The sequence below is a fragment of the Haemaphysalis longicornis genome, unplaced genomic scaffold, assembly GCF_048455015.1.
Source record: "Haemaphysalis longicornis isolate Haplotype H1 unplaced genomic scaffold, Haemaphysalis longicornis Haplotype H1 scaffold_7, whole genome shotgun sequence".
Classification (NCBI taxonomy): domain Eukaryota; kingdom Metazoa; phylum Arthropoda; class Arachnida; order Ixodida; family Ixodidae; genus Haemaphysalis; species Haemaphysalis longicornis.
The window spans coordinates 94,195,448-94,212,593 of NW_027526422.1; the positions used below are offsets into that span (position 1 = coordinate 94,195,448).

Here is a 17,146-nt window from a genome sequence, read left to right on the forward strand (position 1 = left end):
AGGCTGGCGGCGGTGTGCAGAGTTTTTATGTTTTTGTATATTGTTTTTAATGAGTTCATGAAAACTATCGCAAAAATTTTACCCACAACCTGCTTGCGTTTTCAGCGCTCAATAATGTTCTGAGAAACATTTACCCGCGTAATGAACGCACTCCTTAATTTGAATTTTTTCTTTAAAAGTGGGATCATTACGCGAGTAAATACGGTAGATATAAACATAACCGTTCCAAACTATAAAACTACGGGCATCGGTCATACACAAGTACTTCAGGCAGCGCCAAGGAAACCTCAGGCGTGTTCGCAGCACGGTATCAGTACACAAACGACAGAAGCAACGTTTTTTTAGTTAAGAATGCATGGAAGAGGGGTTTTACGATTGCGAAGAAAAAAAAAAACGGCTGGAAAAGTGAGGCAACGCAGCGCTTGGGAGCGTGGAAAAACCACGAGCGCTGGAAAACTGAGTGGCACTGCAGAAAATATTCATCGGTTTAACCATTGGGGGCGCGAGACGGGAGAGTGTTTATGAAAACGGCAGGCAGAGAAGAGACCGGGTTACGTTGTAGGTGTGGTGGTGACATTCGCAGAGGTGCAAGCAGACATGCAAGCATTTTTTTTTTTTAGCGTGAGCTACACTGGCCGAGTTTGAGCACTTTCGCATGGCTCCTGGAGAGCCGTGCTGCGCATGCGTGAGGAGCAGTGACGTCACACGGCGCACAGAACGTTGCTTGCTGCCCGGCGTCTCTCACACCCCACGCGCCCAGCGCCTTCGCTGGCCTCCGTTGCGCACGTGGCGGCCCGGTCCACTTTATGATCATGAGAGGGGTGGCCGGGTGTGGAACCGATGGCTCGTGCGTCGCAGCAACACCGGCGCGCGGCTGTGGAACCAGCTTAGCGCTGGGGCAATTGGTTAAGCTGCGCCGGGGCCGCTTGATAAATACACATATGTTACATAACGCGTATACCGTATGTGTGTCATTGAAGCAGCAGTAAGTAGGATAATCAGCTAATCCTAGACAACCAGGAAAGCTAAAAATAACCATCTGAACCTTAGCTCACGCTGCGTATATCCTGGCATAGCCGAGCTAGGCCATGGCGTATCTTTTTTTGCAGAAGTAATTACACTGAAGTTACTAGGTGACAGGCAGAGAAATTTCAGATAGCCAACATCTAAAGTACCACTTTCACGACGCCAGCAACAGATGGCGTCACCATCGTATAGTGCTGACGCAGCAGCCAGACGCCTGCTGAGCAAGAATAAATAAGTCTTGCCGGCGACGCCTGCCTGACAGGTTTGGCGTTACTGTTCCACGCGAGGCCTATTAACCCCAGCAAGTCTTCAGTTGTTTTCGCACTTCCGGTTGTTTTGCAACAAAGCCGACTTGTTGTTCACTCACCCGTAGTGCCATACTTGACCAAGAACAGACCAGGCTACGCCGAGGTTGGGCGAAGTGGTTTTACTTCGGTTTGGTTCCTGAGACGTTCGAAAAAGCAGTGTCGCTTTCCGGGCGACGGGTTCTTCTTCTTCTTCATTTCGTAAACACAGCGCGTGCTGCCGAAACAACTGCGGCTCGAAAAAGAATGCACGGATACGCTTTACTAAGGCCAGTGTACATGCTTAAATTAGTCGCGAGAAATAATATAATAAAATTAGAATGATAAGGCGTTTTTTTATTTCTTTCACGATTTCCTTTAACCGCACCGTTGATTGAATTGTAGCATTGCCGAATCCGCCGTTTTCATTGCGCTGTGGCGGCCTCTGATGGCACCGCCGAGAAGCGATATGGCAAGGGTGCAAGTGGGCTGCCACTGCAGCGGAAGGGGAATCAGGGCTGCGTTGCTAGTGTTTATTTGTTTTACTCGAATTGTATAGCCAGCCTAAAGCTGTAAAAGGAAGAACTTTGCTGGAATATGTACGTCTTCAACGTGGGAAACATCTGAACAAGCTTGCGACACTCGTTTCTTTTAGCAGCGGTTCCGCAAGTGTCAGTACCGGAGGGTTGCTATCTGAGGCTGTGGAAGCTGTGTTCTCACGCTATTTCTGATTTTTTTCTAGCACTTAAAAAGGAAGGTAGGGGGAAATGGGCATCTGTAGGGCAGCAGCATAAACGCAAACACCTAATGGGGCCTTTATAAAAATCATTGCTTCAGGCTGGTATGTGGATTTCAGCGACGCTAAAAAGTATACGTGGCTGCAGATTTGTTCAATTCCACCATTTTTTTTTTGCTTCTTATCATAACGAGCATAAATGCATGTGCAGATTACTTTTGTAAGGGTTCTGACCGAAGAATGCGAAGACCAAAGCAATCCAAATCCCAACGTACATACCTCAGAAAATTGCCTTTTTGTAGTGCATCTTTATCCTTACCCACACTCAGTCATCCTATTCGCACAATAACACTTTCTTCTTTAAGAGAACTGTCAGTTTAAAAAGTTGGTATTGGTTTATTCCTTTCAAACAGCGGCAATATCACGGGCCAAAAAGAAGTGGCGCACAGGAACTACATTTCTACTGAAACCACAAGCTCCTCATCATTTGGATCAATGCATTTCTCAGCAGTGGAGGGCTGTATGCAGATTACAACGAGAAAAAATGCATCACTTTACGCAAGCATGTCACGACAAAAAAGAAGATCCCCAAGAGGATTCGAACCATCACATCCGAGCTATGCGGTATGTGCGGCTTTTGCCCGGCAATCCCGAGGGCGGGCTGATGCCGCGCGGGACCGAGGGATGCGAGCCCTGGGGACCGCCCGCGGTCCGGCCGGCCCGAGTGGAGGTCGGGGGGACACCGCGCCTTGACGACAGGCCTAGAATAGTCGGGCTGTGGGCGATCCTGCGTGGTCCGCCTGCAGCCTCCGTAGGATTTTTGATCCAATAAAGTCGATTTCTCTCTCTCTCTCTGACACAAAGCCAGCCGTGTACGCATATGAAGCCTCGATTACGCAAAGTCAGCGAAGCGTCACTAGCCACAAAATGTGGATCGCATACATAGTGTGCAAGTACGTTCGCTTCGTTGACCTTACGAAGTTTATTACGCTCTACGAACTAACAAAATAGAGGCGCATTCGCAGCGGCCCGAATCTTGTCGGGGCCTACTGAACGCCTTGGTCAACGAGCTTATCGTACTACGTCAACTTTCGGTCGGCCGGTGTGTTGGTATAGTCGCCGGAGTAATATGACAATGCGATCTCTGGATTTGGCGGGTTGTCGTCACCGGGGGTGGTTGGGAGGGGGGGGGGTGTAAATGTGTGGTGGGACTGCGACGGGAGGCAGAATGGGGCTTCCATGCATGGACTTGTTCACTCCTGTTTCGGGGTTGGGTTGCGTCGATAGAAACCAAAATCTCACCCTTCATGTTATGGTTTGCCCGACAGTTGCATTTCTAAAGCGTACTGCATGTCGTTTGGGGGGCCGAACCCGGTCGCATGGTTTCACTACATGGGCTCAGTTGCAGCAGCAGACAGCAGTGGGGTCACCCCGGAGCAGACCGCCCGAACCCTGCCAGACTGTTTCTGGCCTCCTCCGCCAGGGCCATGACCATGCGCAGTATAGCGTTGTGAAAGAGGCGGATCGTACACATACCCTTTGAGGGGATTGGCCGTGGCTCCAGAAAAATATTAGCGCAGACAGTAGATAACGTACTTTTTTAGGAGCCGGAAGGGAACTGCGCCGAATGATAGTCAGGCAGGGTTCATGCGAAAGTAGTGAACTAAAATTGGTTTTCACGCGTGTTGCCCCTTTCACGCGTTTCTTTTAACAGCACAGCTTTACTAATTTAGTCGAGCCGCGTTTCGGCGTCGCCGGCAATTTGACATTCATTCGACCGCAGCTGCGCCGTAGCCTTGGCAACGCATCACGTGACCCACAGCGCCGAGCTCCGCCCCCACCGCCACCGGCCTGGCGCATGCGCTCTCCGGTCACCGCCTGACCACGTGAATCGCCGCGCACCTGGCTAACAACAGCGCCGCGCTCACCTATTCGGTGCTATCTGGGCCATGGATGGCAGCGAGGCCGAGCCGTCTTCTCTGAGCGTTGCGCGGGAGCAGGAGGCCTTGAGCCGTCGTCGGCAAGCGGCGTCTGAACACCACGCGGTTATCGCCCGGCGAACTGTTTCGCTGGAGAGGGTCCGAAGTGCTAAGCGGGCGAAGTTAGCGTCGGAGACTGGGAAGAGCGAGCCGTCCGGCTCGAAAAACGCCGGAAGCGACACCGCAACCATAGACAAATGCAGGCTTTGGATGAATGGCACACTAATTGCAGCTAAATGAAATGCTAATCAAGGGAAATTAAGACGTAATGAGGTTAAGCCAAGCATTCGCTTTGCATATCCTGGGTTAGCTGAGTTAAGCGGCAGCCATTTTTCCCTAGCATGATAATACGTGCACTAATAACACACCTAAAACGAATCTTTACGCAATGCGCTGCCTTCAGTCGTCCGTTTTGAAGTTGCACTTCGTCACACAAGCTCGGCAGTCTTCTGTAGGACGCGGCATTCCGTTCCAATGTTGTTACAAGCCCGGCACTTCCTGCACGCACACAGCGCCATCTGCTGGTTCGCTTGAAAAACTCCTATTTAAAAAAAACTGCTAAAAGAACTGTTTTAGCTTTAAAGACGTTTCTCCTAACTCCCTTTTTCCTACGGTACTTGGTTGTGTGTTCCCGCGGTGTCGTCCCCTACGACCTGTTAACAGCAGAGCTGTTGTTGTTGGCCCTAATGTGCGTGGCGTCATAAGCACGTCATAGTTACTCCCCCGGTTAACCGCGCACTTGAGCACACGCATTACGATAAGCGCTTGGCGCTGTCTATACTTGGGCGTGGCGCTCGCAATAAAGATACCAAGAAAAGAGTTCACGTGCGTCCGCGCCTCAAGGGGGGAGGACAAGACAGCTCGCGCTGCAGACGCCCAGTTCTCGAAGCCGGTTGCTGCCGGTATATCGCTTGCTGACGCGTTCCACTTCGGGAGAAATCTGAAAGGCTGAAGACAAAACGATCCGGGCCCGCCAGTCCTGCATGACGAAGACTACTACCGCCACCACATTGAAAAGCGACGACGGAACGCGTAAATAATTTCACACCTAATCCAATGCGTGGCGGTGTGTCCTTGAGTGCTTACATGGAAATGAATCCTCCAGCTTCGCTGTAGTTCAAGCCTTGCGCGACTTGGTGCAAGCTTCGCCAATTTTTTTTGCTTGCCATGTGCAATCTCCGGAGATCTCGGTTACCAGATCGCAATGCTGACATTGGTGCGGGTCCCACTGTGGAGTACTTCCACGATGTGGGGGTAGCCACGCAGATTGTATGCACCTTCAGTGATTTGTGAGCACCCCGACTCGGTTACGATACTCGAGCAACTCCTCGCCATCCGAGGATTTTAGGTTGCTTCGTAAATATGTGTAGATAAAATGTATAGGCGGGCAAATGTACATTGGGTGCATATGAATAAGGAGCTGAATATGAATAAGTAGAGTGCACGGAGAGTGTCCATCGATGGAATGTGTTCGCCTCTAACTGGGTGAAACGTAAGATTGGCTCCTTGCCTCGTGCGCCTTTTTAGAGAAACATTGCAAATGTAATTTCACATTGTACATGCTTTTGTATATAGAAAGAGCGTCTTAGTTTTACTTATATAGAGAATGTATGTATGCAATACAAATCTGACCGCCTTGTTCTGTTTCTAGCTGTAAAGATACGTTTTTTTGTGAGAGATGTCGTTTGAACTCCACGGAATAAAGGCAAAAAACCACTGCTGAGATACAAACAAATTCAACCTCTGTAGCCTACGTGTACAACGGCCGTTTAGGGGGACGAGCGGCCTTGGTTTGAGCTCAAGCAATGCAATTTTTTTTACAAAGACGCGCGATCTCTCTTATTGTTAAAGGTACTCTTAGCTCAGTTCTGCACATTCTTTGCTTAAGAAAGGGTGATTTGGCATCTTTTAGGCCGCTTTAGGAGAGAGGAACACTCATCAACAAGTGTCTGCGCGGTAACGGAAGTGCCGGGTAGGTACTTATCCCGAAACAGAATATCGCGCCTTTATGGCCGGGAATGTACGGACAAGCCGGGTTCCTTCGGTATACACGTTTTGCCCCCGAACTCTGCTTCTCCGAGGGAAAGTCCGTCGGCGAGCCGCGTGGTGCTCCGTAGACGCATGGGCACCGCGTCAACACGTAACACAGTCGATTTGTAAGACTTGTCTTCTTTCCTTATTTTAACTCTTCCCTTCATGGTTGTTTTCACACCGAACCTTTTTGGTTTTTCATTCCGGTGAAGCCGCTTTACTCGGCACCATTTCTGTGCTCCTCCTTACCACGGCGGACGCCTTTCTCAGAAGTTGCAAAATCGGCTGATAATGGCGCTGCCGCCGTTGTCACTAGTTGCCCTTCTAATTGCTTTGGGTCAGACGCACGTCGTTCGCCCGGAGGAAGAACACGCGAAATTAAATTAGCGTCCGCGAGCACCGACACGCGAATGGGCGCGAAAACAACGAGAAGCCGCTGCCGCAGAACACGCAGGCATTGCCGTTGCAGCCTCAAGTTTCACCTCGTCAAGTAGCTTTGAATCCCTGCCGGGTTTAAAGCAACTTCCCCGCTTGAAACGCCGAAGTAAGCCTATAATTTCTGTTCAGCTGGAAAGGATTTCGGAGCGACATTTTTGCCAGTGTCTCTCACGTCGCAGCACGCGCACGTCACCTGTTGCCTGTTTATGCGTACATGGAAGAGGAAAACGGGGTGCCCACACGCAGCTAGGCTGCATGCCCTTATTAGTGGCACGTCCGTTGGTCCGCAGGGAGGTTTAAAGGTCAACTGCACTCAAAATTTCGACCTCTTGAAAACCCTATTTTCGTATTGTCTGCTTAAAAAGAAAGCAACATGCAAAATACAACAGCTGAAATACGCGCGTGGACCCCCGCAAGCGCCTAGACCTTTCCAGAAACTGCAGCGCCGCTCCTTCCCCTGGCGGGCCCGCGCAAGGCGTCATGGGAACTGCGTGCGCGGGCGGTGCGAGCGGCGACGGCGGCGACGGGGTGCATGGGCGCCGCGCGCCGCGTGCGCGGAGTGAGCCCGTCAATAAAATGCTGTGCTTTCAAAGTTATGTCACGCATCAATTAAAGCATCTTTAAACCATAGAACCCAAAATAAGAAATAAACTCCCCATCCTTCTGAAACTGCTGGCACCGCGTGAGAACCTTTCGTCGTCTGCTAGCAACGTCGTCTGCTAGCAACGTCGTCTGCTAGCTTGGAGAGTGGAACCAGCTGCTGCCAGTTGAAAAGCGTCTTCGCGCTTCTGGCTGCCCGCGGGAAAAGAGAAATTCCTCAACACGAGGAAATAGAGAACAAATGTGACACTTGAGCTACCCGAGAAAAATACAAATTAACCAGCTCTTGCTTCCGGCAGCCCGCGGGGAGCCGAGTGGGAAAACGAAGAAGCCCATATCATGTGCACACGCTACTCGTGATGCATTTCCGCGTGTGCAAAGCTACACTCGTTTACAACCTGCCTTAGCGTTTGTAGTTTACGCGATACTGACGATATGGCGCCAAGGAAGCTGCAGGAGGCGGACAAACGTCCTGTGTGCTCGGTTGGGACAATACGTTACGAGACCGGCATGTTTCATTGCACAAGTTTCCGAAGGACAAGACAATTAAAAAGGATTAATGGGTTCGCCGGATAAATCGCCAGGGTCGTGATGACCGATTCGCTTTGTGGGAGCCGTCCGAGCATCACAGGATATGTGGAGCCCATTTCAACGCGAGCGGACGCAAATGTTACATGGACCGTATGCGACCACTTTTACACACCAAGTCTTAGCCAAGAGGTGTCCTCCGGTAGACAGGCAAGCCCAGCATTATAACGTAAATTATGTTTTTTATACGTTTTTTTTTGTTTCCTATGCTGCCGCGAAGTGAACGAAACACCGCCTTCCTAAGCGCCCGTCCCGCTTCCAGGCATCCAAGACAAACAGTGATATGCAGCACTGTCGAGATACTCCTGTCAGCTCAGAGTAATCAACGCCCGTTTTGAAATGAATTTTAGCACAAAGGGCGTAACAGGGCGATAAAGCAATGCTTTCGCTCCAGCAGACAACGATGCGGTTTATCGAGCGACAGCGACTGCCTGCAGCCTGTCTCCTGCGGCATTGTGAGTTCAGCATTTCGACTATTTCTTTTCGGTCGTTCATTGTGGAATTATTATTTCTCACTTTTAAGGTATGGTGTACTTCCTGAGTGAAAACAAAGGAGACAGCTCGTCATAGCTGACCCAGGATTTTTGATCGAAGATGAGCTCCGTGAACTTGGCGTTAAATTGAACAGACGTACCCCCCATGTTAAATGGTCGGCGTCAACTGACAGTAGCGGAGCAAACACGCACACGGCAGGTCGCCACGCTGAGGAGACACGTTGAGCGAGTTATTCGAGAAGTGAATAACTTGAGAATACTACATGTGGTATGTTTTCCCAAATGCGATGGCTGACAAGCCAAACCAGATATGGAAAATTTGTTGCTACCTGAACAACTTAACACATGAACCACTTCTCAATCGATAAGTAAGCGAAATGTCAACTCGTGTTTTGTATTAGCGCCCTCTGAATAGTTTTACCTTTTAGTCGGTATTGGTTAGTTTTGCTAACCGAATAAAAGTGTACGTGTCTTTTATTACAATGATACCAAACTAGCTGCCTCGTCTTTTTTCGACTGAAATAAACATTTCTATTTTCATATTTACACACAGCCGAAAACAGCAAAAGAGCTCAGGATTGCTCAATGAGACTTGCCACCTCTTAGGCAACAGTACTTGAAGCGAATACAGACATAGTGTAGCATGAATCGATGGGATACACACTGCAACTCCCCAAAATGCAGCAGTTTGTTGAAGAAATGCGGGCTGTGGTAAGAATGCGTAAGTTTGAAAAAGAAGCCAGTTATCAAAACAGCTGTCCAGGATAGCAGATGTTCTGCATGCATCACACAATGTTAAACGCCGAAGCTGCACCGTCAACAAATGCTGCCTCCACAGGCGCTGCCGCGCACGGCACGGTTTGGCACGGTAGAGCTACATGAAGAGCGGCCCGGGCGGCGGCGGCGGCGGCTGCTGCGGCGCTCACAGTTCCCAGGCTGCTTTGCGGCCGCCGTTTGGGGGCGCGCGCAACTTTCCGGAAAGGTCTATTGACGTTGCAGCCGTCCAGCGAGCGGCCGGACGGTCACCAGCTCGGGAGAAAGTCTGCGCGCAAGCTCTACGCGCGCACGAAGCAGTAGATGGGTGAAGCGTGCGCAGCAAAGCTCGACCGGTTCTCCAGCTGCGCGGCTGGCCAGAGGAAGAAGCTCCCGTCGGCTGGAACGTCACTGGCGCGTCATGGCTGTTTACGCGATCCGCCGGCAGGTGCAGCGTGTTCTGCGGCGGAGCTTTTTTAAACGCTTCTTACTGATTAAAGAGGCGTTTCACGGGGCTGCCACTGGTGTCCAAGCTGATTTAAGGGGTACTTACTACGCATCAAAAATAAATTTGGTCGAGGTGAAATATGAGTGCAGTTGGCTTTTAAACGCGGACGTCTCACGGCCCAACGCGGCTTCGCTGCTGTCCTCCGTGGTCCAGCGGTTTGGGTTGGTGTGTTACAGAGGCAGTAAGATGACTACAACACGGGAGGGAAACAGGCAATCCCATTGTTTGTCAGCAAGGCTAAATCTGAAGTCCCTCCAAGTTTCGTTCCGCTGATTGGCTGGGAATTATGCTCAATCGCAAACTACAAACAAACCTGCCTTGTTTCGTCCACACGCTGTAATGCACCCAGCTTCAGTGGTCACCCCTCTTCACAGAGTGGAAAGGCACTGACCTTCTTATCTTCCCTTTTGCCTACTTTCTCTTTGCTGAGCCTACGGTCCCCAGTTCGATCCTGGTCGCGGTGGCCACTTTCAGGTGGAAGGGAATAGAAAATTCGGCCCATCTCCCCGTGAGGGGGACTCGAGTAAATGCGTCGCATAGGGGGTGGGTGTATTGCGATAACGTTTAGTGTTTGGGGAGTTGGTGGTAGTGAATGCGTTGTATCAGCAGCTTATTGACGTAGTTTGAATGAGTCAAGGATATAAAGCGCGTTCGTAGCCCTCCATTCTGTGTCGGCTTTGTGGCGCAGTGGGTAGAGCACCATGTACCTTGCGTTCCGCCCGCAGGGTCGTGGGATCGAAACCAGGCGCCGGTAAGTATTATTTTTTTATATAGTGTAGGGGGAGGGGTGCGGACTACTACGGACAACTAGGACGGGTGACATCGTGAGTTAAAGAAATGCTCTGCATTTAAAAAATTGGCCGCGTATCTTCTTGCTTTGCTGCAAATGCCGTCGTGTTTTGCTGCCCCTGCTACATAATTCCTCCTCTCTCTCCCGCCCAACCGTGATGCACGTCCCCCAGCATGTCCGTCGTGGCATGATAAATTCAGTGGATGTTTTCATTTCATTTCATTTCATTTTTACCGCGTTCGCACTGCTGGCGTGGTATGTGTTGGTACCTCCTGAACATTGCAACGTTTAACTCGCCTGTGGTACTGTATAGGATTATTGTTTTTAAACAAGAGAGACTTGTGAGGCATAAGTGTATTTTATTGCGCGGAGGGGTCACTGGCTGTGCACATGTAGTGATGATGTGCTGAAGTACAAGCCTTGCGTTCTCCGGTGACGCCAGGGTGTAAGGCGCGATGGCGTTCCGCAGTCGCACTGGCACCACTGGCACGCTGAGTGCCACCACCGCATTCCTCGTCGTATGACGCATTGCCAACTAAGCAGAGCATGGGTCTGTGACTCTGTGTACGCTAAGTACGAGGTGTACTTGAGTACTTCAACGTTCGTTAGCCCGCGCTGTAAGACGTGGTCGAGAGTCGTTCCAAACCGGGTTTTGGCCACTTCGATTTCGTTTTCCATGCTCATGCTGAAGAGCTCACGCATGAAACTTGGCAGCCATTCTTTGGTTATTATGCAGCGGGTTTACGTTGAAATCACAGTACAAACCAACGGTACAAACTGCGGGGCGCATAGATACTGCTGGCGGCACTGGTGGCGCCATCTGGCAGTTGCCCTAGGAAACGCACGGACTTACGCACCCAGGGCCACTGCCAGGTGGGGCCACCATATCGTCGGTGGTGCGCTCCGCGGTTCGCATTTGTGCAGCGTGTAATATTTGATTTCCTATCTCAAAAATCAAGCGTCCATGTTTTTTTTTTTAATAAAAGAACACTGCATATATGGCTTATTATTATTTGCGTTGGCTGAGATATGCGTAATGTTTTGTTTTTGCCCAGCAATGTTGACAAGTACGAACATTAGAACAATATTTAGATATCTAGAAACGGCTTTGCCGATATAAACGTCCCGTTCAACATCTGCTTTAACCTTGACCGAATCGAGGGACAGACAGACAGACAGGCAGACACTAACATTTCCGCTTTCAAGTAGCCCATAAACCACTATAGTCTTTAGAAACGCCGGTTTGTGGAGATTTCAGCGCAGGTCATTAAAATTAATCAGGAGTCATTCACTATGGTGCACATCATAGCCCATATGTAGAGTCGGGGCGTTAAACCCGAAAATCGTATTTATTTGTATCTCTATAGTTCTTTTTCTCGCTCTGCTTTTATGGTTTCTTTTACAGCCACAGGGGCCAGGATTACTATTTGCGGTACTTTTAGGGGCGGAACTTCTTCTCGTCCAGTCACTTTGAGTGCATCGCTGTGCGCCCATCGTCGATTTGACAAAGCTTGAGCTGGCGAGCACCGTCATTAAACGCAGAATTATTTTGATGCTTCAGAAGTTCACCGGTCGAACCTAGGCCCTTCTTCTTCTGAAGCGGTAAACGCAACCACTCGCCCACGAGTGCACGTTGATAATGTATAGCTGCGGGCTTTGCAGGGAAGTGTTGTGGCCTCGTTTGAGGCCTTCGATGCAGAAGTGAAAGACATCATGAATTGCATCCTTCAGCGCATCGGAAATTGGAACATTGAGGGAGGAAGAGGAATGAACTTTTTTTTTTAAACAGCGATGTGCTGGGGTTAGGGGCACCCGCTCGGAGAAACGAGTCCTCAGGACCCCTTGGAGCAATGCATGCCGTTGTTGCTGCAGAAACGTTCCCACGCACTGGGGTCACATAACACATACTCCTCACCCCCCACTCCCCCAAAATTAGAAAATCACACTCGCGCAGTTACGAAAAGGCATGTTGGTACACCTAAAGAAAATGCATTTTTTCCCGCACACAAAGCACTGCTAAATGTAAATTTAGTCAACTGCAGGTACCACCGAACCAACGCTCCTGGAATGCCCTCACAGCCCTGTCTTACCATCCCTGTCTACCCGTTATGTTACTCTCCTCAGCTTGTGACTGCCTGTGTCGTCGTTTTTATGGGTGTGCGTGTGTCCGTCTAGTGGATTTTCTTTCGTTGTTTCTTTTCTTGTACGTGTTATTCGAGTTAGCATTTCACCCTCACCACATGTTCACCAACCATCTGAAGTAGCAAGCCCAGCATTATGCAAGGCTGACCTCTTCAGTCTCATCAAAAAGTCTTCTCTCTCTCTCTCTCTCTCTCTCTCTCTCTCTCTCTCTCTCTCTCTCTCTCTCTCTCTCTCTCTCTCTCTCTCTCTTCTCTCTCTCTCTCTCGGCTGTGGAAGACTCTGGTGACTGCCTGTCAACTAGAGGATGAGACCCTCCTGGTGACGCTGGTGAAGAAGTCTCGGGCCATGCATCGATCCCTGAACTAGAATTCCGCTGCCGCAATCGAACTAATTAAAATATTTTCCTTCTCTCAAGCTCGCGCCGCTGCCTTTGTCTCTTACCTTTTAGCCATGGCCTTCACACAAAAAAAGGTGGATTGTTATCCATTGATTCTAGGCGGCCGCGCACTCTCATATGCACGAGTTCAGAGATTTCTTGGAATTTTAATAGGTCGCAGCTTGACCTGGTCACCCGAGGTTAAACGGCTACGTGCCCGCATTTCTTCGGCCACTCAGGTTTTGAAAGGTCTTGCGGGTCTACGCTAGGGCACTGATTGTCATTTAATGGTTATGCTGCACAACAGCTGTGGATGGTGTGCTGAGGTACAACCTCCCTATCCTACAACGAATATGAGACACAAGCAAGTAGATTCTTGAGTCAGCAAGGAACAACAATTAACGCATCTGTCTTGGGCTCATAAAGGGATTGTCGAGCGTCGGAACCCTTGCAGAGGCACGTTGTTTGCCTTTTGACGTGATTAGAAAACAGGAGACTCTCCGTGTGCACCTGAGGCATCGGCTTCACTCAAGAGATCCCTTTTTAAGTCAGGTAGCCTCAAGCTGCTCAAGCTCTGGATTAGCCCAAGCAATTGGCAGTATACCCCTGTTAATTCCAAACCAGCCCAAACAAACATTGCCTCCACATTTCCTTTTTTGGAACGTTACTCCCTTACAAATTCAATGCCGCATCCCTGGAATTGACCCCAGGAAGATAATTTCCCATACTGAAATTCTACACATCGTACTAGAATACATGTATAAAATGTATTCGGATGGAACTCAGATAATTACGGGTGGATCGGCATCCCCAGAAACATCTTCGTCTGGAATTTAAGCCCACTTACAGGTGAAATGTTTTCATTTCGCCTGAGGCGACCAACTACAGCGGCTGAGCTCTATGTGCCTAAAGAAGCAATCGTTTACGTCCTACGCCACAAACCACATAAGTGGAGCATCTTTACAGACTCCAAGGCAGCTCTGCAAGTTTGTCAAGGAGGAGCAGGTCTTCCCCCCACCATACCACAGCCTCCGATGTCTCCTACCTTCACCAACTCGCATGCATTGATGGACGCAGTATATGGCAATGGATACCTGGCCACTGTGGTATTATTGGAAATCAAAAAGCCGATGAAGCGGCCCGTATGTGCCTTAACCACAGGAAATACCGTAAAGTGTTCTTTACAAAAACAGACGCTTCTACCATGGCGCACCGCTTTGCAGTAACTGAAAGAAACCGGCTATGGTCCAATGGACCGAATAACGAAGTCTTTTTGCACGCGATTGACCCTGAATTGAAATCAAGACTTCCAGGACAGCTCCCTCGTAGGCTAGAAATATTATATCATCGCGTACGACTGAACTCGGCTTACACCAACAGTTACCTTTTTCGCCTCGGACTGACGACCAACCCGTACTGCGATAACTGTTCTTTTGTAGAAACCATCGAACATTTTTTTATTGGAATGTGTGGCGTATACTCTGCACCAAGATCCCGTTTTTTCGGAGATATTGAACGCCTAGATAAAAGGCCTGTAGCTTTGAAGACTATCATAAGACCATGGACTTGCCCTAAAAAGTCTGTTTTCTTATTTAGAGGGCATTGGTCACATTTCAAAATTGTGAATTCTGTGACACAATCCGCAAAATAGCCCGTCAAGCACGTCAAGCCACGCCAGTGTCTTTTTTCTTTCTGCCCACCTCTTTCTAGGGCCTGTTTTCCCTATATCCTCGACCCCTATAGCAGCGAAGCATGTAGGCGATTGCAAACGACGGCCGAAATCTCTGCCTTCTCTCTCTCTCTCTCCTTGTTCCCTTCCTATCACCCCTTTCTCCCTTTTTCCTCTCCATTTCTATCCTTCGTTTGCATAGATTTGTTACCCATTCCAGTGTGTTGCATTTTAAAGGGGATTTTTCAGCCTCTCACTGGTGTCGTCTGTAGTCCACCCAGAACGCACTACAAGAAAGCCAACTTTGCCTGACGATGATGATGATTGTGGGTGAAGTGAAGCAAAATTAAAACACTTCCCTGCAAGCAAACTTCGAAGATCATGTGCCGTCATTGACGGGGGGGGGGGGGGGGGCAGCCTGTTTACATATCAAGAAATTACCCAGCCTTATAGATTGCGCCGACGCACACTTCCAGCCACTCACCGTACACTTAACAGAAGGCAATCGGTTGCACGGCGCAGGATACAATCGAACACCTTCCCACACCCCGCGTTGTGCCACCGCAACTTTCCAGATACATACATAGGTCAGTGCAAGTGGTGCGGCGCCGCATGCCGCCACGCTTCAACACATGGTTTGGTCGTGTCCCAGTAAACCAGAGGCACCCACACCAGGTGTACGCATTTCAAGGCACGAGCACTGGGAGGCCGAGCTGCTTAGCTCCCAACCCGACGTCCAAACAGCAGTCGTCCAGCTGGCGGAAGACGCCGCCAAGGCCTATGGGTTCCTGACCGGCGTCTGAAGCGACGAAGACAGTTACTCCCAAGCAGCGACTCCGTCTGAACAGTTACGAAAATAAAGTTTTTTCGTTATCATTGCCATCAAGCTTGGCGACAGCTCCGTTAGGCCCCATCCGCTAAAGGTTGATGGGCAGCAGAGGGAAGCGGTGACGTATATACAGTAGGGCTAGCGTCATGTTCTGAGGTGAACGTCGACAGCCGCTACCCACAGCTCGACGTACGATAAGAATGATGTGGCTCTGAATGCCGTAAGGCTGGTAGGCGTAAGACGTCAGGCCTAACCGTCATATTTTGAGGTTTAATTAAACACTTTGAACCGGCACCCACCCGAAAAAGTACTCACTGTAAGCCAAGCAGCGGGCAGAAATTCACACGGCAGACTTGAAAGCTTAGCATTGCTGTGGTTATTTTAGAAAAGTGCTGCATATCTCCACAGTAGCCCATATTCGCATTGTGGGATTGGCCAACGTACAGTGTGGGATTGGCCATGGAGTAGCTGGGGTTATTCTAGAAGCGCTGTGCACATCTCTACAGTAGAAAATACTCGCAGTGTGGGATTGGCGAACTCCAAACTGCCGACTTATATCTGCCGACTTTTAGAAGTGCATGATACATTCTCCGACGGGCACGCGAAAGCTGGAGGGCGGATAACAAGAGTACATATTTTTGACCTGTTACTCTTCTCCCGTGCAAGAGGCCTGTAAAATATGCTTTTGCGATAGTTGCTTTGCGGTTTAAAGGCGATGCTTGTGCATTCTTTATCACATGTTTAATATTGTTCACTACAAGTGTTTGCTTTGCACCAGCGGCGTGGAAGGTTGGCATAAATTTCAGTGCGCTGGCACAAGACAAGATTGATGAGAAGAAGGCGCGGGAAAATGTTTCATCCTTCACAACGTTGATCGTACAAACAAAAAAAGAAAGGAAAGCGAAAAAAGACACGCAAACACGTTGTGGTAGTAAGGAGGCCTATAATCAGCAGCAGCCCGTTTGTGTCCATCGCGGGTCGAATGCCTCCCCGTGACATTGAATCCCCGCAAAAAATTCTCACGCGCCGGTTCGTGATGTCGCTTTTTATTACCCAAGTGATTCTGGAGGCTCGGTGAAATCTGTACAGGTCCCTTCGAAGAGTCATATGGCTGTGAAAGGGCTGAATACGACTAAAAACTTCTTGCGCGAGGTGATTGCGATCGCGTTCTTTATTATTATAGTCACTGTGAAGGCTCGGTGGAATCTGTTTCAGGGCCCTTTTAAGACCCATACATGGCTGCTAACGTACAAAAGAATCTACACAAATGCGTCCAGGCGAGACGTGTCTCTTGGCTGACAGAACGGCGACAGCATACCAGAAAGAGCACACGGTCTCCCTCAGCTTCATCACTTCAATTCTGTCCCGTCATCTTCTCCCGACCAGTCGTCTGCCGTGAAAGGCTCAGCGCGAACACGCCATTTTCTAACAAAGCAGGAATGTGGACACCACCACGGCCGCAAGTGCGGCGACGACGCGGCTGGCCTGCGGCGTGTGCGGTGACGCCACGGAGGAGGCTCGCTGCTCGAGGCATCGCGATCGCAGTCGGATGCCGTCTCCGAGGCACACTGCGTAGTCGACGAGATGCGCCACTGCGTGCTGCTCCAGCACGCCCCGCACCAGGTGGGCCATGGGACCGGCCGCGTACAGCGCCACGTCCTCGCCCGCGTGAGTCTCCAGCCGCAGGGGAACGGCCACCACTTGCTGGTAGTCGACTGCCTCTGAGGGATTGGCGAAACAAGGCGACGGAAAAGGACAAGTCGGTGTAAGGGGATGAGCATGGGGGCATCAGAAACATAAAAAAAACTGTGGTTCATTCTTCTGTCATAGGAATCGGTAAAACACGAAAGTGACATGTGCAGCAAAATCTGCAGCTGAGCATGATTTGTGGGTCGGCGGCTGT

The 17,146-nt window shown here is 49.9% G+C and overlaps 1 protein-coding gene across 2 annotated transcripts in view; it reads right to left on the reverse strand.

Moving 5' to 3' along the window:
• Window positions 1–16,273: 16,273 nt before the first annotated feature.
• The window catches only part of LOC144146111 (alkaline phosphatase-like), a 67,638-nt gene continuing 66,765 nt past the window's right edge, over window positions 16,274–17,146 (reverse strand). For both annotated transcript variants that reach the window (XM_077678059.1, XM_077678060.1), the window contains exon 8: window positions 16,274–16,964. In XM_077678059.1, coding sequence (XP_077534185.1) covers window positions 16,669–16,964 — 296 coding nt within the window. In that variant the 3' untranslated portion in view covers window positions 16,274–16,668. The remainder of the gene's footprint in view (window positions 16,965–17,146) is intronic.